The sequence below is a fragment of the Entelurus aequoreus genome, linkage group LG11 (genome assembly GCF_033978785.1).
Source record: "Entelurus aequoreus isolate RoL-2023_Sb linkage group LG11, RoL_Eaeq_v1.1, whole genome shotgun sequence".
Taxonomy (NCBI): Eukaryota; Metazoa; Chordata; class Actinopteri; order Syngnathiformes; family Syngnathidae; genus Entelurus; species Entelurus aequoreus.
Genome location: NC_084741.1, coordinates 68,829,403 through 68,849,208, shown reverse-complemented (window position 1 = coordinate 68,849,208; position 19,806 = coordinate 68,829,403). Strand labels below are relative to the sequence as shown.

Below are 19,806 nucleotides of genomic sequence, written 5' to 3'. Positions count from 1 at the left end.
GTCTCCTTGTCCTTATGGGGGTCACACATGAGCTGGAGCTTATACCAGAGGTATAATGGTCGCCAGTCCATTAAAGGGCACATATAAATGGCCAATTATTCACACAATTTGTCTCCAATAAGCATAAAATGCCGTTTTTGGAGGAATCTGGAGTACGAGGAGAAAGACCACACAAGCACAAATACAGACATACTCACCACGGTCCGCCGTGCTGCCCCCTAGTGTCAACATGTGTGAAGTACCTGATGGAAAGAAGCCCTGCTGCTCCTGGAACAGCTGCATGACCAGCGCCCTCCTCTGGTCCAGCGTGCGACGCAGGGACGAGTACGGCACTTTGTCAAACTCCAGCTCGGCCAGGATGTCCTCGCCGTCCGCGCCCGCCGCTGGCTCGAAGGTGAAGATGTCCCCCTCGCACTTGGCGGCGCTTTTGGGCGTGCTGGGCTCCGAGTTGCAGCTGGAACGCCGCCGACTTTTCCTCTTCGGGGACATTTGGTCGTCAGTGGCGGAGTCCAAATCTAGAGCGGAGGAGCGAGTGGAACATGATAGTCAAGTTGACGCTTTGAAAAGCACAAGTCTGCTGGAAAGAAAACAGAGTTGGGACTAAAAAAACATCCATAGCTAGATTGAAAGTACATACAGTGCAGGACAAAAGTTCGGATAAATGCGTTTGAGTGTTTTCTATCAGGCATACTTGCTTTGCTGGCATTGAAAATCGCAACATTATCTAGAGCAGTGTTGTTCAACCTTTTTGGAGCCAAGGCACATTTTTTTTTCATTACAAAAAATGCGGAGGCACACCACCAGCAGAAAACATTAAAAAAATGAACCTCAGCAGCCGATATTGACAGTAAAAAGTTGTTCCCACAATTGTTGGGTTATGAATTCAAACCATAACCAACCATGCATCACTATAGCTCTTGTCTCAAAGTAGGTCTACTGTCACCACCTTATTTTCAGTTTTTTGCGCTCCTGTTTTGGTGGCTTTTCCTGTTTAATTGGTATTTTCCTGTCGCAGTTTCACGTCTTCCTTTGAGCGCTATTCCCCGCCCCCGCTTAGTTTTAGCAACCAAGACTATATAAGTTGTTGCTGTCCTTCTTTGTGTGAACATTGTTGATTGTACGGGATGTACTTTGTGGACGCCGTCTCTACTCCACACGCTGTAAGTCTTTGCTGTCGTCCAGCATTCTGTTTTTGTTTACTTTGTAAGTCAGTTCAGTTTTAGTTTCGCTCTGCATAGCCTTCCCTAAGCTTCAATGCCTTTTCTTAGCGGCACTCGCCTTTTGTTTGGTTGAAACGTTAGATACTTGTTTACCTGCACGCTGCCTCCCGCTGTCGTCTGCAAATTGGAATCACGACAAGGCAATTAGCTACCCGCTGCCACCTACTGATATGGAAGAGTATTACACGGTTACTCTGCCGAGCTCTAGACAGCACAGACACTCAACAACAACACATCATTTTGCGGATTATAACTACTGGTTTGCAAAAAATATTTTTAACCCAGCTAGGTGAAATTATATAATCGCCCACGGCACACCAGACTACATTCCGCAGCACAGTGGTTGAAAAACACTGATCTAGAGCAGGGGTCTGCAATCCGCGGCTTTGAAACCTCCTTTTTTGTGGCCCCCTCAGATTTTTTTTAACCCTCGAGTGAGAAAAGTTTGCACGTTTAAAAAAAAGTTGTATAAATTCGTACAGTCTGTGAGGCCGTGAAATCTCCCAGGCTGAGTACTGAGGTGCAAGGAAAGCAAGTAAAGGAGACAGGAAGCCGGTGTTCAGTAAAGCTTCTCGAGTGTGCAAACCATTAAGTAACCATAAATACTTGCCAAAAAAAAGAAAAGAAAAGACAAAAGGAAAACTTTTAATTTTACATAGACTGATTTTCCTGTAAAATAATATTAAAAAAGATGAAAACTTTTATTGAAAAATGTTATAAGCTGTGTTACGTTTCACGGCTCAATACTAATTTTTTTTAAATGTGGAAGAGGTGGCGAAATGTCTCTTTGGATGAGTTGGCAACTTGTCCAGGGTGTACCCCTCCTACCACCCAAATGCAGCTGGGATAGGCTCCAGCACCCCCTGCTACCCCGAAAGGGACAAGCGGTAGAAAATGGATGGATGGATGGATATTTAAAATATTTTAATGCTGCCTTTGTTACGGTGCCGTTTGCTCCTAATCTTAATTTCAAAATGTCCCAATCGCTTTGTTCTTGTTGATGTCAAATGATCATTAAAGTAATGCTTTCCTACACGTCAACTATCATAACAATTATTTATTGGACATTCCCTGGACATTTATTGTAAGCTTTAATTGTGTGCATTCTGTACATTGACTGTGTTTTAGCAGCTAGCTTGAGCGTGTGGCCAACAAAAGTTACCACAAAGCCAAAGTGTGTCATTTAGCCTGTTTTTGTTAGTTGCAGAGCTTTGTTTTTTTAAATGTAGGCTATTTGTATTATAGATTTAATAAATATTTTTAAAAAAAACAAAGATGGTAGGTTTTACCTAAACACATTTTGTTTAAGATAGCGATATATATACGGATAGTAGAGATGTCCGATATTATCGGCCGATAAATGCTTTAAAATCTAATATTGGAAATTATCGGTATCGTTTTTTTAATTATCGGTATCGTTTTTGTATTTTTTTTAATTAAATCAACAAACACAAGATACACTTACAATTAGTGCACCAACCCAAAAAAACTCCCTCCCCCACTCATTCACACAAAAGGGTTGTTTCTTTCTGTTATTAATATTCTGGTTCCTACATTATATATCAATATATATCAATACAGTCTGCAAGGGATACAGTCCGTAAGCACACATGATTGTGCGTGCTGCTGCTCCACTAATAGTACTAACCTTTAACAGTTAATTTTACTCATTTTCATTAATTACTAGTTTCCTTTTTTTTTTTCATAAAGAAATACAATCATGTGTGCTTACGGACTGTATCCCTGCAGATTGTATTCATCTATATTGACATATAATGTATATATTGTGTTTTTTATGTTGATTTAATAAAAATAAAAAAAATATATATATATATTTTTTTTAAATTTCTTGTGCGGCCCGGTACCAATCGGTGGTTGGGGACCACAAGGGTTCTTAAAAACCAGGTCTAGTCCAGATTATGTCCAGGTCAGGCTCAGCAACACACACCTTCATTTATGTACACTCAAAATTTGGGATCTTCAACAACAGATTGCTTATAATCTGTAAACAAAATTACATTTTCAAAATAAGCATTTGTATACAGTCCAGACTATGTCCAGGTCTGTATATATCGGTATCGGTTGATATCGGTAACGGTAATTAAGAGTTGGACAATATCGGCAAAAAAGCCATTATCGGACATCCCTATTGGATAATAAAGGTTGCAGACCCATGTCTAGAGACAGTTTGGCTGAGAGTGCTGAATGAGTGCTTGTTTCCTTGGCAAGTGTTCAAGCCGGTGTTTAGTCTGCAACCGTAGGGGACGTCACAAAAAACAAAGGTATGGAATTATGGCACCGCTTGATCTTATGTAAATCGATACTCTTGTACCGACGGAATTTGGTCTGTGCCTAAACGAGTACGGAATTGTGTACCCATCCCTCAGCGTTCCAGTGCATATGCAAATAGTGGACGTTAATGCCACAGACACACAAACAGCGTGTTCCCAGTAGTAACAGCACTTTTGAAATGTCTAAATTCCACAACACACTTGCAAGTATCGTTCAGTTTTTGTGACTCAGACCTGTGGAGTTCTTCCTCTTGCGGCGGTAGCTGCCCAAGATGGCACGCGGCGACGTTGCCAGGCTCTGCAGCGTGGGCGAAGGCAGGACCTCCTCCGGTCGAAACTCGGGCAGCTCCGCGAAGCGTTCCTCAAAGTAGACCTCCGACAGCACCCTTCCCGACCAGCAAACACGCACACACAGAAGTATATATGCACCGTCCACCATGGAGTCTACTGGACTTACACTACTAAAAACTCACTTGTCCACAGAGTCAAAGGTCTTCTTTAGTGGTGGGGGCCGAATTTTGACCTTCTTGGGTGGGGGGCCGTCTTTGTCAGTGAGGGGGGGTGGCAGGGGGCGCTCTGTGATGGATGGAGGTGGTAGTGAAGAGGAAGGATGGGACTCCTTCCATCCAGCCTGAAGAAAAGCATCACAGGAGTTGAAGTCCAGGCTAGTTGTAAACGGAGTGTTAAGTGGCTCTCACCTCTCTGGAGGTCTCTGCTGTGCTGGAGCCCTCTAGTGGCTTCTCACAGGATGGCGGCTCTTCAGCTGAATGTGCAGCTGAAGACTCCATCTGTCCTGCCGGCTCAGGATCGAAGGAGAAGTGGCTGTTGGAAGCCGCCTCCCTTTCCCTTTCCTTTTCCTGCTCTCGCTCCCTTTCTCGCTCCTTTCCTCGACCGCCTCCCTCGTAGCTGCCCACTGGGATGCTGGCCAGTGTTGCCTTCACTTTCTGGGGTGGTCTGACAGGAAGCTGGCATAGTTTGGTTGTAATGGCTGGGTAACAGAGGCGAGCATCAAAATTAGAAAACAACAACCATATTTTCCAGATTATAAGCCGCGACTTTGTTCCCACGCTTTGAATCCTGTGGCTTATGAAACAGTGCAGTTAATTTATGGATTTTTCTTGGCCATAATGTTTTGTATTCAACAAATAGCTTTCAACACAGTCAGAGACACTAAAAAAGGTGTGCTAATGTTTGTGCTATGGCGCCATCTTTTGGACGAGTTTGCTCAGTGCAGGTGCTGCGGGTTGAAAATGTACGTGGCGAAGTTGGTAGAGTGGCCGTGCCAGCAATCGGAGGGTTGCTGGTTACTGGGGTTCAATCCCCACCTTCTACCATCCTAGTCACGTCCGTTGTGTCCTTGGGCAAGACACTTCACCCTTGCTCCTGATGGCTGCTGGTTAGCGCCTTGCATGGCAGCTCCCGCCATCAGTGTGTGAATGTGTGTATGAATGGGTGAATGTGGAAATACTGTCAAAGCGCTTTGAGTACCTTGAAGGTAGAAAAGCGCTATACAAGTATAACCCATTTATCATTTATTTATTTACTTCCGGTTTCTTGCTTTGAACCGGAAGGCAACAGGAAGGAGTAACCGTCCATAGTGTTTCTGCTCGAAAGGATTCTTCATTCATCACTCCAAGCAATGTTTGTAAGTTTTACAATATAACTAAAACAACTCATACTTACTAATCGTCCCATGTATGAAGTCTGTAGGTGTGTTTTCCTGCATATTTGTACATGTTATTGTAATGTAATCAAGCTAGCGTTGTTGTTAGCATTTGTGAATATGTTTACATGTGTCTGTTTTTGTATTATTAACGTACAATGGCATTTTTTTGGTATTGTTTCAGTTTCTTAAATTTACAAAAACATCATCGTGGAGTTATTGAGTCTGTTTAGCTGATTGGAGAGCTAAGCTTCCACAGCTCGTGGGTCCATGACAATTATTTCTGTTTTGTTTGATCAGCCGTTTTACTGCCGTGGGACAGGCACCGTCAAAATCTAATTATACCGGTATAATAGTTCGGTACAGCTAATGTATGTAAAAATATTTATTTCTTTTCAAATTTGGTGGGTTGGTTTAAACACGCCTTATAGCCCGAAAAATATGGTATACACTGCAGTATATTATGGAAATAAAAATAGAGTGGACTGCTTGGCTGCAACCAGCAGAAACACTGTTGTGTCAATCGCAACTGCTCCAAATAATACATGTATTCTTTTCACTAATCAATTAGCCAAGTTTCAATTAATCAGCTAAAATGTGTGGTCTACAAAAGCAAATAAACCACATGAGTGTAACTACTGTTAGGGTAAAAATGATTTGTGGCTATCGGCAACATCTTTTTTAAAAATTATTATTTGTTTATTTAACGCCACAAGATGGCAGTTGTATCATGATTAATATGTTCTCAACAACAGCCTCTCTTCAATTACCATATTTTTCTGACTATAAGTCGCAGTTTTTTTCATAGTTTGGCCGGGGGTGCGACTTATAATCAGGAGCGACTTATGTGTGAAATTATTAACACATTACCGTAAAATATCAAATAATATTATTTAGCTCATTCACGTAAGAGACTAGACGTATAAGATTTCATGGGATTTAGCGATTAGGAGTGACAGATTGTTTGGTAAACGTATAGCATGTTCTATATGTTATAGTTATTTGAATGACTCTTACCATAATATGTTACGTTAACATACCAGGCACGTTCTCAGTTGGTTATTTATGCCTCATATAACATACACTTATTCAGCCTGTTGTTCACTATTCTTTATTTATTTTACATGCCTTTCAAATGTCTATTCTTGGTGTTGGGTTTTATCAAATAAATTTCCCCCCAAAATGCGACTTATACTCCAGTGCGACTTATATATGTTTTTTTCCTTCTTTATTATGCATTTTCGGCCGGTGTGACTTATACTCCGAAAAATACGGTATCCTGCTTTCAATTAAAACTCTGTTCTTTGCCGGTTTGGGAAAACAATACGTCTTTTAGGGTAGTTAGCTGTTTAAAGTACAGCATGAACAGGTTACGGTATTTTTTTTTCTTGAAACAAACATAACAGAATTAAATGAAACCACACACAACACAATAATTTAATAGATTAATCAATTATATTACATATAATAAATTCATTCAATAGAGTTTATTTAAAATATTTAATAGTTCATTTTTCCAATACTTTTTTGTGAAAAAACATTTGTTAAATGCCTGAGGTCTTTTTTTAATAAACCTTTTCTAAAAAGTCCAGTATTAGAAAATCACAACGTGTTTGGGTTGAAAAAGCAAACAAGACACACGTGTTGTCTTTTGATTGCATTAGAATTCGGGATGGTTTTGTTATATAGTGCCATAGAAGCATCGCGCACATTTTGAAAATAAATATTATTGGTATGAAAGCTTGAATGGACAAAGATGCAAGCCTACCTGACGTTTGGATTGTGAGAGGAGGACTGTATGGCCTAGAACAAACAGCGTGCCCACTGGGGTGCGCCACTGAGCTCTGCACTTGGCGCTGCGACTGCTCCAGCGCCGCATCCGTCTGCCTCTCAGCCTGCCTGTCGCTCGCTCGATCCGCAGGTCTGTCGAGAGGCAGGTGTCGCTCCTGATGGGGCTGAGCGACGGCCGCTGTGTGCTTTTGGCTGGAAGTGCTGGAGGGGTTGGAGACGGCGGAGTAGATGGCCGCGTTCGGGGGGACGGCTGTCATGGAGACGACCCCCGTTGCCATGGTGACACTCTGTGAAGGAGGGTAGATGGCGGTGACTATCTGGCCGCTGGAACCAGAGACGGGAGCTGAGCTGTGGGGCTGTGGCGAAGGGGCGGTGGCCAGGAGGGGAGGTTGACCTGCAAGGGGGACGCAAATATTCAATAATAAATATCGTTACAGTACAGTACTTTATTCATCGTTGTTAGTTGGTTCCGGACATCCATCCCTCTGTGATAAATGAATTTTCGCCAAATTAATGAATTAAATAGAATATTTTCATAGCTATAGCATAAAAAAACCTGTTTACTACCTTCCAAATATATTTTTCAACATTATGAGAGCCCTCAAGACATGAAATAACACCCGTTGGTCACCTTTCTTCAAATAAAGTTAAAGTTAAAGTACCAATGGTTGTCACACACACACTAGGTGTGGCAAAATTATTCTCTGCATTTGACCCATCACCCTTGATCACCCCCTGGGAGGTGAGGGGAGCAGTGAGCAGCAGTGGTGGCCGCGCCCGGGAATCATTTTTGGTGATTTAACCTCCAATTCCAACTCTTGATGCTGAGTGCCAAGCAGAGAGTTAATGGGTCCCATTTTTATAGTTTTTGGTATGACTCGGCCGAGGTTTAAACTCACAACCTACCGATCTCAGGGCGGACACTCTAACCATTAGGCCACTGAGTAGGTAAAGTAATGGTGTCTGACGCTGAGCCAATCAGTGGCCACAATCCTGAACGGCATGATTTGTTTGGTCTCATGTAGAGGCCAATAATACTGTAGTATTGATATTTTTAGTTCATTTAGCAAGTGTTATGCTTGAAAATGCTTAATTTAGGGCAAAAATGTTGTGGAATATGCTTAAAAAAATGGATGTGATGAAGCCACAATATTTGAAGCGCCATGTGGCGAGGGATGACTGAAACACTGATATCTGTCATACAAGTGTAAAAAAAGTTGACCCCCGTGCTGGCTCTCACAAGGATACAAAGAGGACATTACCGCATGAAAAAGTATCATGCATCTCAATAACAACTTTCTTATAAGTGAAAAAAAAAAAAAAAAGTCAACTAAATTACAATTCGGAAATGCATACTTTTAACCATAAATTGATAATATGCAGGTGGAGATTACTGCATGTGCTTGAGAGGCAACACACTTCACACAAAAACTATATTTATTTATGCTGTCCAAGTATCTGTATTGTATTGAGCAGCCCGGACAGAGACTGCTGCAATCATAGAAAACTATGGCTGTCAGGTAAATTTTTTTAATAGAATTTTTTGTGATTAATCACGTGAATTAACTCCCTCATTTTGACAGTGCTACAAAAAAAATTTTTTTGTGAGACTGCTGCCTTACTTTTCATGAAAACTCTATCATGACTTGAGAATAGGGGTGTAACAGTACGTGTATTTGTATTGAACCGTTTCGGTACGGGGGTTCCGGTTCGGTTCGGAGGTGTACCGAACGAGTTTCCAATGTACGTTCAGGGTTAAGAAGGGGTTAAAAGCAAAACAAATTGTGCACGCAGCAGCATTGGTGAGGGAGGGGCAGAGACAGAGAGAGCGAGAGAGTTATGATAAACGCGCATGCGTCGCCAGGCTCTGCTTTTTATCCATAGATTTATCAGATTGAATTTTTTATTATCTATAGCAGGGGTGTCAAAAGTGTGCCCCAGAGGCCATTTGCGGCCCACAGCTAATGTTTTAAAGGCCCATGGCACATTCTAAAAATACCATTAAAATAAACAAAAACATAACAAAAGTGAAATAAAAAGGCTTAAAGGTTAAATGTAATTTAGAAAAAGTTGCAATGTTGACTAATAAAACAAAGCTGTTTTTTTTTTTTTCAAACTGTCATTGCTCAAAACATAATATTGAATCAAAATCAATATTATTATGAATTATTGACCTATCCAAGGTTCCGATTACTTCACATCAAATATTCCACTAAGAAAAATATTTTTGGTGGAAGATTTTGCAAATTTGGTAAATAAATAACCCAAAAATGTTTATTTTGTTGTTTTCTTACTGTACCGAAAATGAACCGAACCGTGACCTCTAAACCGAGGTAAGTACCGAACCGAAATGTTTGTGTACCGTTACACTCCTACTTGAGAAATATTCAGACTTTCTCCAAAAGTCATGTGGCAATGAAGTCCAGCTGTAAGCTGCACTGACCTGTAATCAGCGGTTGAACCAACGCCTGACCAGAGGGTGGGATGGTCGTGAAGCCGAGGGTGGCCAGGGAGGGTGGCACATATGTGGATCCAGGCACCGGCAGCGCTTGCTGGGTGGGGGGATGGCTGGAGGCTGTTGTTGAGGACACCAGAGGCAGCGACGAGGGGAGCCCCGGAGTGGACTGGACGTAGGTGATCCTGCACACGTCGAGAGATGATTGGAAATTCTGATCATTGATTGTTTAGGTTGACTATGTTGTAGTAGAGGGTGACGGTTTAATAACGTGACAGAACAGGAAGGAAGAACAAAAAGAGAACTTGTGCAGAAAGGCTCAAAGGCCGGGTAGCACAGCGCTTGTTGACCTGAGTGTGTGTTTGTGTGTGTGTGTGTGTAGCTAGAGAGCTAGTGTGGGGGTGGAAGGCGGAGGCAGCTCAGGCTACCAGCAGCATGACTAACACATTCAGAATAGAGCTGTTCTGCCTCAGCTGCACCCCTGCTGTACTTCTTCTTTTCCCTTTTGTCTGCTCGCTGGTCTCCAACAGTTGATATGAAACGATACTACTTCCTGGTGATACGCCATCATTTAGCCCATCGAAACTCCAGCTAGCATCGAAATGAACAGCATAAGAGAAAGTTTTTTTTTTTGCTCTGACTGGCATGCTACACCCTCAAAGTATTTGTTGTCACACATAAATCCAACATTTAATTGTGTTGGAATAAACAATTTGCCTTCCCTAAAAAGGGTGAAAATGCTTGTGATTGCTTGCTATTGCTGGGTCACACGTGGCGTCACGTCGCCTTGGATACGAGCACATGGAGGTCAAACAGCGTCATTCTCGCTAGAAGTCAATTGTAAGGAGAGTGAAAATACTACGAAATCAACTGCAAAAACTAAACTTATTATTTTTCTCATTAGCATCACAATCACAGCAGTACGGTACTTTTTAATGCCAATCAAATACGTTACTTACCGAGTCCAACATTGTCTTTCACGGAATAATGCCTAATTAGTGGACCCCTCCAGATGTAAAAACAGTGTCTCTCCAATCTTTGCGACTTTAAATCCTTGTGAGTGTAGAAAGAAGTGCGGTCGAGCAGTAACTTGAAGGGTCGACTTCGGTGATGATGAATGGTTTAAATCTTTAGAAATGTCGAATATTTTTTCGTGATATTTGGCGTGTATAGTTCCCTAAATCTTTCAAAATACGTCCAAATCTGCACTAAATAAACCGTAGCCTAATGGAACTCTTCTCCTCCCCCTGAAACTCGGAAGCAACCTGGCAATTGTAGTGAAAACGCTCTTTTTGAATGTGAAAAAAGTTCATTTTAAAACTTTAGTTAAAGGACTATTCTGGGATTGTGGTGAACTTTTTTGTCAATAAATTGCTGCTTTAGTAGCATTAAAACAAAAATAGTGCCCCAAAATATGTCCAGTTGAAAATTTGAATATCGTGTAGTATGTGATATAAACTCATTACATGCCAAGTGAGATATGTCAAACATTTATTTCTATATAGTTTTTAAAACCCCAAAATTTTATGAGATTTTCAATTTGAGGTTTTCATAAGCTGTAAGACATAATCATCAAAATTATATCAAAAAAGGCTTCAGAAATCTTGAGTTGTATGTTATGAGCCTATGTCATGTATTAGTTTCACTTTGTAAATTTAACTGCTGGAATAAACAAACCTATGCACGGCATTCTAATTGTTTGATTTTCACCTGTATACATGAGGTACAATCCAATAAAACATCAGTGTTTCCCATACATTCATTTTATTTGTGGCGGCCTGCCACAGAAACATTTGGAACGCCACGGAGAAATTTGGCGAGTTCTCCATGTTATGTTAGACTCTGTTTTGCTTATGTTTGTGGTGCAGAAGTCACTGTCGTCGTGAATATTCTGACGCTTTAATTGATATATTCTGAGCATTAATGCCTATTCTTAAAGGCCTACTGAAATGAATTTTTTTTATTTAAACGGGAATAGCAAATCCATTCTATGTGTCATACTTGATCATTTTGCGATATTGCCATATTTTTGCTGAAAGGATTTAGTATAGAACAACGTCGATAAAGTTCGCAACTTTTGGTCTCTGATAAAAAAAAAACCTTGCCCCTACAGGAAGTAGCGTGACGTTGTCAGTTGTTCACTCCCTCATATTTTCCTATTGTTTTCAACGCAGCTAGAGCTTTCGGACCATTACCCCATTAATTTGAGCGAGGATGAAAGATTCGTGGACGAGGAACGTTAGAGTGACAGACTAGAATGCAGTGAAATACATATTTTTTTTCGCTCTGACCGTAACTTAGGTACAAGCTGGCTCATTGGATTCCACACTCTCTCCTTTTTCTATTGTGGATCACGGATTTGTATTTTAAACCACCTCGGATACTATATCCTCTTGAAAATGAGAGTCGAGAACGTGAAATGGACATTCAGTGCCTTTTATCTCCACGACAATACATCGGCGAAACGCTTTAGCTACAAGCTAACGTGATAGCATCGTGCTTTAACTGCATATAGAAACAAAAAAAATAAACCCCTGACTGGAAGGATAGATAGAACATCAACAATACTATTAAACCGTGGACATGTAAATACACGGTTAATGCTTTCCAGGCTGGCGAAGGTTAACAATGCTGTGCTAACGACGCCATTGAAGCCTACTTAGCAACCGGACCTCACAGAGCTATGCTAAAAACCTTAGCTCTCCACCTACGCCAGCCAGCCTTCATCTGCTCATCAACACCCGTGCTCACCTGCGTTCCAGCGATCGACGGAAGGACGAAGGACTTCACCCGATGCGTTTGGCGGCCCGGAGACGTAGGAAGTCAAGGTGAGGTCGCCGGCTAGCGCGTCTGCTCTCCAACAAAGTCCTCCTGGTTGTGTTGCTGTAGTCCGCTGCTAATACACCGATCCCACCTACAACTTTCTTCTTTGCAGCCTTCATTGTTCATTAAACAAATTGCAATGAACCCGTGTACCTAAGTTACGGTCAGAGCGAAAAAAGATATGTCCTGCACTGCACTGTAGTCCTTCACTCTCACTTTCCTCATCCACGAATCTTTCATCCTCGCTCAAATTAATAGGGTAATCGTCGCTTTCTCGGTCCGAATCTCTCTCGCTGCATTGTAAACAATGGGAAAATGTGAGGAGTCCTTCCTCCGGTGACATCACACTACTTCCGGTATAGGCAAGGCTTTTTTTATCAGCGACCAAAAATTGCGACCTTTATCGTCGTTGTTCTCTACTAAATCCTTTCAGCAAAAATATGGCAATATCGCGAAATGATCAAGTATGACACATAGAATGGATTTGCTATCCCCGTTTAAATAAAAACATTTCATTTCAGTAGGCCTTTAAGACAATCAGTCACGCAGTAGAACACAGGAATAGAGCAGCAGCGACACTGACTCCATTAATGACGACTTCGACGAGACGGAGCCGGGCATGTTGGATGCCGTATTCGCCCAACTGTTTAATTCGGACACTGAAGAAGAAGAATTCGAGGGATTCGTGGATGAGGAATAACTTCATAAAGTGAGCTTTACATGTTTATTTTGTGTGTTGTGTTGTGTGACATTAACGTTTGAGCAACGTTGAGTTATTGATATATTGTTATTGCTCTGCACTATTTGGAGTGTTACTATATTGTGATTGCACTAACGTTTGATTTACCGTAACAGTATCACTGTTTTTTACGTGTTTATTGAATCAGGGAAAAGTTCCCCTCCACTATGTGATATAAATGTTGCACTACATGTTATACTTTGCTGTTGTTAAAAGATAAACAAAACACCACGTCACTGACTTTACCTCGGAGAAAATAATAAAACAGCTGTTTATTCATTTTGGGAGTGAACAGAGTTGTCAGAACGCTGGTTTGTAATCTGTTAATAAAGTTTGACTGACCTATCTGACTGTTTTGTTGACATTCCCTTTAGCGCAGCTCCATCTAATGGATGCATAACGTAACCCCAGCCTCTACTGTAGCGTCTATTCTATGCGCCTTATAATCCGATGCGCCTTATATATGAACAAAGTTTTAAAATATGCCATTCATTGAAGGTGCGCCTTATAATCCGGTGCGCCTTATAGTTACGGAAAATAGGGTATGTTTGATGTTATACTCCATCCATTTTCTACCGCTTGTCATTTTTGGGGTCGCGGGGGGTGCTGCAGCCTATCTCAGCTGCATTGATGTTGTGATATCGTTATAGTCGGAATAACAGCTCTGTTTATTTAGCAAAGTAGTAAATGGTATCTAACTGCTACACGAATTAAGGCTAACCTGCACATGCAAATTTAAGACATTGCAGCGCTGTTGGAATCCTTTAAAATGTTGTGCTGTGTTGTTAGGATATATTAAACATAAATATGATTATCTATTTCAGAAGTATGCCCTAGTGTGGCTTTTTTAATTGTAAAATGTATCTTGATGTAATTAAGTATTGCCTATCTTTTCAGGTGAAGGTCCCCATTACGAATGAGGACTCGTGTGCTGTCATGTTCAATACCTGGTGGGTGCAGGGGGCAGTAAAACAGCCTGCGAGGGGGCTGGCCCCGGAGCCACGACTGCAGCGGTGGCCACTGTCACGGGGAAGGGGCTGGTGGGGTGGACTGCCCCTCCTTGAGACAACTGAGACTGGACCATCGGCATGGGGGCTATTTGGATGATCTGGAGATAAAAAAAACAAAAAAACACAGTGAGTGCTGCAAGTGTGTGAGATAATGATGTATCCTAATTAAAGTGGTTGCCAAACCTTGCTTCCTGCCTGAGCGCCATTCTGCAGAGGAAGCTGCGGGGCCACGATGGGGAATTGCTGGGCGGGGGCCGGCGTGGCCCGTACTGTTGCCATGGGAACAACCATTTTACCCTGGAGCACCGGGGACTGTGTTTGCACTGAGCCAAGGCAGGAAGAGAATACATGTATATTTGACATTGTTATGTCATCTCAGATTAATATTAGAAATGTAGCTTTGCTATCACCTCTAGTTCCTGCTGGGCTGGACGAATAACACGTCAGTGAGCTTGAGCCATGCTGCTTCCCATTTGCCAAGGGTGCGTGAGTGGGCGGGGCTGCGGGCAGGTTGAAGATACTGGTTGGCTGGCAGAGCTGCTGCTGCTGCGGCGGGCTCTTAGGATTGGCGGGGAGGGTGGGCAGTATGTACTGGACTTGCGTGATGGCTTTACCCCCAGGGTGCGCCAGGGAGGATGTGGGGAGGAACTGGGACTGGAGCAGGGGCAAAGGCAGGGGTCCGTTGGAGTGGCTGTGTGGTAATGAAGCAATTGTGGAAGAAATGGCCACTTGCTGCTGTTGGGGGGGCTGAGGTTGGGGCGGCTGGGTGATGAGCTGCACTGCAGGTTGGCCTGACAGAGCACCCCCTAACACTAAATTAGTCACCACCCCAGCACCTACAGAGTTGGGCGACGATGAGGAGTAGTAGCCACTTGGTGTGGAGCCGCTTCCTGATCCAATCAGAAATTGCGGTTGCTGCTGTAGCGCCATGGGCTTTCTCTCAGGTGTGTGCGGACTGGATGAGGCGCCCCTCTCTCTGGGTTTGCTGACGATGGGGAGCGGCGTGCTGATGACGGGGCGCATCACATTGGTCAGCACTGTGGATGCCACCCTCATGGCACCGATGCCCAGGTGCGAGTTTGCAACCACGGACGAGGAAGGGGGAGGCCCTCCCCCTGCTGGACAAGTCGAGATTACTGACTGGCCAGAGGAGAGGGAGAGAGGGGAGGCTTGTACTCCTCCCGCCTCACCGCCTAAATTGTCCTTTACGTCTCCCTCTGCCCTCCTCCTGGGGTCAGAAAAGACTGCTGGTCTCCCCTCGTCGTAACGTCTGCTGCTGGGATAGGAGGACAGTGAGACACTCCTGCCATGTGGGGTCGCATGTGAGGAGGATGAGGATGCGGTGGAGCAGATGACTGGAGCAAAGACTCGCTGAAAAGCCAAACAGACCAACAATAGAGAAAATTTTACCATAAAAATGATATTTATAACTCAACCGACAAAGCTTAAAATAAGACAACCTACTCAGTGGCCTAGTGGTTAGAGTGTCCGCCCTGAGATCGGTAGGTTGTGAATTAAAACCCCGGCCGAGTCATACCAAAGACTATAAAAATGGGACCCATTACCTCCCTGCTTATCCCCGGGCGTGGCCACCGCTGCTGCTCACTGCTCCCCTCACCTCCCAGGGGGTGATCAAGGGTGATGGGTCAAATGCAGAGAATAATTTCGCCACACCTAGTGTGTGTGTGACAATCATTGGTACTTTACTTTACTTTAAAAGAATGCGATAATAAAGAGGGTTATTACCTAAATTCAATGACTTGTATTTTTACTTGAATAATGTTGTGAAGTGCATGAAAAAGTGGAATGGAAAATGTGGCTCTTTTTGACAAAATGGTGATTTACGGAGAAGTATATTGCACAAAACAACAGAACCAATGTTGTAAAAGCAGCCACAGTGCTGATGAGTTATTTGTAAACAACCGTACGACACAACTGACATTTTAGAGTTAGATAAAGCTACCGTTTGCTGACCATTAGTCATACTTAAAATACAGCTACTCCCAACTTAAGTTGGTTATTTCTAATTAATGGAAATAAAATTACATGAAGAGGTTGCCTACAGCCACAGCTATTCATGTTAATTTTTAAGACAACACACCAAACAGCTAAAAGGAACTTATTAAATGTATTGAATAAGGCACTAGTTTTGAGTGTTAATGGTACTGTTCTGTCATGTGTTACAAAATAAAGTATGTTACCTTCTGAACGCTTTCATCCCCAGAACCTCTCTCGCTGTCGCTGTCAGTCACCCGCTCCTTGCACTTGAGGTCAATGGAGCTGCTGGGATAAGGGTCCTCTGGAAAAGAAAACAAACTACATCTACACCTGACATCCAATGCTACGTCAGTCAGATTGCAGACCACATATATTGCCTATGTAAAGAGGAGTCAGGGGCGTTGCACTGTTTAGAGTCTTACCGATGACATCATCATCTCCCTCCTCCTCACAGATGACCATGCGTTCCTCATCGCTGGTCATGTCCTCGCTGACCCCTCGCTGGGACCGGGACAGGGGTGGGGCGTGGCTTGAAAACTGACTGCCTCCATCTCCACACATCTGGGAAGGAGGGGAAAACAGTCAGTCAGAGCACTGCTTTTTGAAACAGGAAATAATGTTATAATTATTATATGTGATAATCAATTTGTTCATTTTGTCCTCTACCGTTTATTACTTCCTGTGCGTTTTCCCCTGAGCAGAATGCACCAGTGTCATCTGCAAATAGTATTTATGTGTTTTGTGCTTTTACAGATGATATAGGTTGAATAGTTTTGGACCCAGAACTGACCACTGGGGTACACCACAAGACATACTGTATCTCCGAGGTGTGATCTCCTAGCCTCACATTTTGCTTCCTATTTGTTCGGTAGCTTTTTTCACCAAGTTTAGAAGGACACCCCTACGACCGGATCATTCTGTTTTGTCAATTAATATATGATTGATTGTATTGAATGCTTTTGTTACATCCATAAAACCCTAATCTTAAATCCCACCTGTGCCAGTTCCGCAAGGGCTTGCGTGTTGCCCCTATCACTGCGCTCCATGCTGTGCACGGCACTTTGAGAGAAGGCTCTGGGCCGGGTCAGCTGGTTCATGTGACCCTCTGTTGGAACCCTCTCAGACACGCCCACCAGACCTGGCACCACCCCCTTCATCTCCACAGAATGCGGCTCTAGCGAATGATAAACAAAAGGGAGGTTAGACAAAATGATTGATGAACTGTGTGTTCTACCAGACCAACCTGTGGACTCAGACATGCTCCTCTCCCTGATATCTTTTCCTCCTGGGACCCCGCGACCTTCGGAGCTGGACTTCTTCCTGTCTTTGTTGCACCACTTCCAGTCCGGGTGGGCTTTAAAGTGGGCCTCTTTCACCTGGCAACAAGATGAAATAATGGCAAATGGGTTATACTTGTATAGCGCTTTTCTACCTTCAAGGTACTCAAAGCGCTTTGACACTATTTCCACATTCACACACTGATGGCGGGAGCTGCCATGCAAGGCCCTAACCACGACCCATCAGGAGCAAGGGGGAAGTGTCTTGCTCAAGGACACAACGGACGTGACAAGGTTGGTAGAAGGTGGGGATTGAACCAGGAACCCTCAGGTTGCTGAAACGGCCACACTCCCAACCGCGCCACGCCGTCCCCAAGCACAATCTTAGCACTAATAGACATACACTTTTTTTTTTTTAAATAAACCCCGTTACTGTACCTGGAAAGCCAAGTCGTGGTATTTTTGCTTCTCTTTAGGTCCGAGAGCATACCACCACTCGCCCAGGATCTTGCTGACTGTCCGATTATCCTGGTTGGGGTGGCGCTGATGCACCAATGCTCGATGGCGCTTGCTGAAAATCATGAAGGCATTCATCGGTCGCCGAATGTGGTCCTTTTCCCTCTGAGCAGGAGAGGCAGGAAGACATGATGTTGGATAGAAGATGGACAATTGCAACAATATAGAAAGGAATGTCTGAAGTCCAAAATGAGCAATTCATCAAGGGTTACAGTTCTTGGAAATCACACCTTTAAAGCACTTTCTCAAAAATCAACAGTGCACCTATTATACGGAATAATTTTGGTTGTGCTTACCGACCCCGCAGCTATTTTATTTGATACATGGTGTAATGATAAGGGTGAGCAGTAGATGGCAGTCACATATGAGCGATACGTGTAGACTGCAAGATGACGCCAGTAAACAACACCAAAACTTTAAATGTTCCACTGAAAATATAGAACATTACACACGGCACTCAAAAATCTGTCAAAACGTTTTACTACGACTTTAGTAAGCTATGAAGCCACACCGCTTGATGGATTGTCAGCGCATTACGGCTGCCGTAGTCAAACGTACTCTGCTTCAAAATACAAGTCTTTTTATGGTGCGTGTATAAGGAGCGCAAAATGGCACCTTTTAGCAGACTGGCGTTTTGTTTCACAATAATAATAACTGCATAATAATTACTTGTCTTACCTTCTGGTACCTGCTGATGTGTATTTGGGATTTGCATAAATCCTGAAAATGTGCGCGCGTCCGCCATAGTAGTCCGTGACAACACCGTAGTCGATAAGCTTCTTCTTTTTCTCTATCTTCTTGTTATTGGGCATTCACCCTCTGCTGTTGCCATTTCTAATATAAAGTAGCATAAAGTTCTAACTTATATCTGTCATTAGACTCGCTGTGAAAGCATTAAAAACTACCGGTGTAGTGGGTTTACATTATTCATCCACGGAACTGTATTTTTTAAATTGTATTTAACCTTTATTTAACCAGGAAAAAAATCCCATTGAGATAAAAACCTATTTTTCAAGGGAGTCCAGGCCAAGAGGCAGCAAAGTTACACGTACAATTACATTCACATTACACATTAAAATGACAGGATGGACATCAAGTAAAACAGTTACAGAAAATTGAGGCTCCTTCAAATGCTCTGTTTAGATTTAAAAGCACTTAAGGATAAATATTCAGTCAGCTTCCAGTCTGTTTGTAACATGTTCCAAGCACAAGGAGCTGCATAGTTATTAGAGACTTCGACACCAGACTTCGAGTTAACTTTACCCTTTTTTTCCCCTATGTTCGCCCTTTGTTTACGTTGAGCTTGCAACCTCGCTTACTACCAACAGGACTGTGATACCATTTAAGTGTCAATGTATGGCGCTTTAAGCGGCATAAGATCTTATCATTTCCGAGGCTTTTTAAAATCCAGAAAATAACCCAAATTTTCTTTACATCATATTTGTATTGATATTTAATTTAAAAAATGCGGAAGTAATATTTTGAGGCAAAAATAAATGTTTAAAAACGCGGATTTTTGTGTTTTCGTGGAAAATTCACATGCCTATGTTATAAAATGCACGCACCACCAGGAAAGTACTTACGTTTAATTCTATTACACTTTTTTATACATGTATGCTAGTTAAGAATGTCAAATTGTTACTCAATGCACTGTCTAAAGTTAATAAAACTTAATGATGGCCACGGTTTCAATTCTGTTTCCATCATTTCCTATAGGAAAACTGCATTGTAAATGTATAAATACAAACAGATTGTTCCAGAAAAGTGAAAAGACTACCTTTCCAGGGCTGCTCTTGTCTCCATCTTTGGGCAGCGCGCTGAGAGACTGAGTGCGTCTCTTTACGGGGGGCGTAGAAAGGGGCGGCTCCGGTACAACGCCAGGAAGGAAGCTACAGTAAGACCAAAACAGAAGTCATCTTTCAAAGGTTGATTGATAAAACACATTATTACAGTATGTTAGTACATGCAAGCATCGTTCGTATGCCAGTTTAACTCAAAATCAATTTGTATGCCGTATTAATCA

General features: G+C 42.6%; 1 protein-coding gene across 2 annotated transcripts in view; it reads right to left on the bottom strand.

Annotated features, from left to right (window-relative positions):
- Positions 1-19,806, bottom strand: part of cicb (capicua transcriptional repressor b) — a 98,453-nt gene that overhangs the window by 1,635 nt on the left and 77,012 nt on the right. The window contains exons 5-19 of one of the 2 annotated variants that reach the window (XM_062063892.1): positions 19,561-19,672; positions 17,706-17,888; positions 17,234-17,366; positions 16,986-17,164; positions 16,413-16,551; positions 16,194-16,291; positions 14,403-15,363; positions 14,176-14,315; positions 13,930-14,090; positions 9,409-9,605; positions 6,943-7,359; positions 4,210-4,499; positions 3,985-4,142; positions 3,746-3,897; positions 243-515 (exon numbers count right to left, since the gene is read on the bottom strand). In XM_062063892.1, coding sequence (XP_061919876.1) covers positions 243-515; positions 3,746-3,897; positions 3,985-4,142; positions 4,210-4,499; positions 6,943-7,359; positions 9,409-9,605; positions 13,930-14,090; positions 14,176-14,315; positions 14,403-15,363; positions 16,194-16,291; positions 16,413-16,551; positions 16,986-17,164; positions 17,234-17,366; positions 17,706-17,888; positions 19,561-19,672 — 3,593 coding nt within the window. Of the gene's footprint in view, positions 1-242; positions 516-3,745; positions 3,907-3,984; positions 4,143-4,209; positions 4,500-6,942; positions 7,360-9,408; positions 9,606-13,929; positions 14,091-14,175; positions 14,316-14,402; positions 15,364-16,193; positions 16,292-16,412; positions 16,552-16,985; positions 17,165-17,233; positions 17,367-17,705; positions 17,889-19,560; positions 19,673-19,806 lie in introns of both variants that reach the window. The other variant, XM_062063891.1, reaches the window with a different exon arrangement.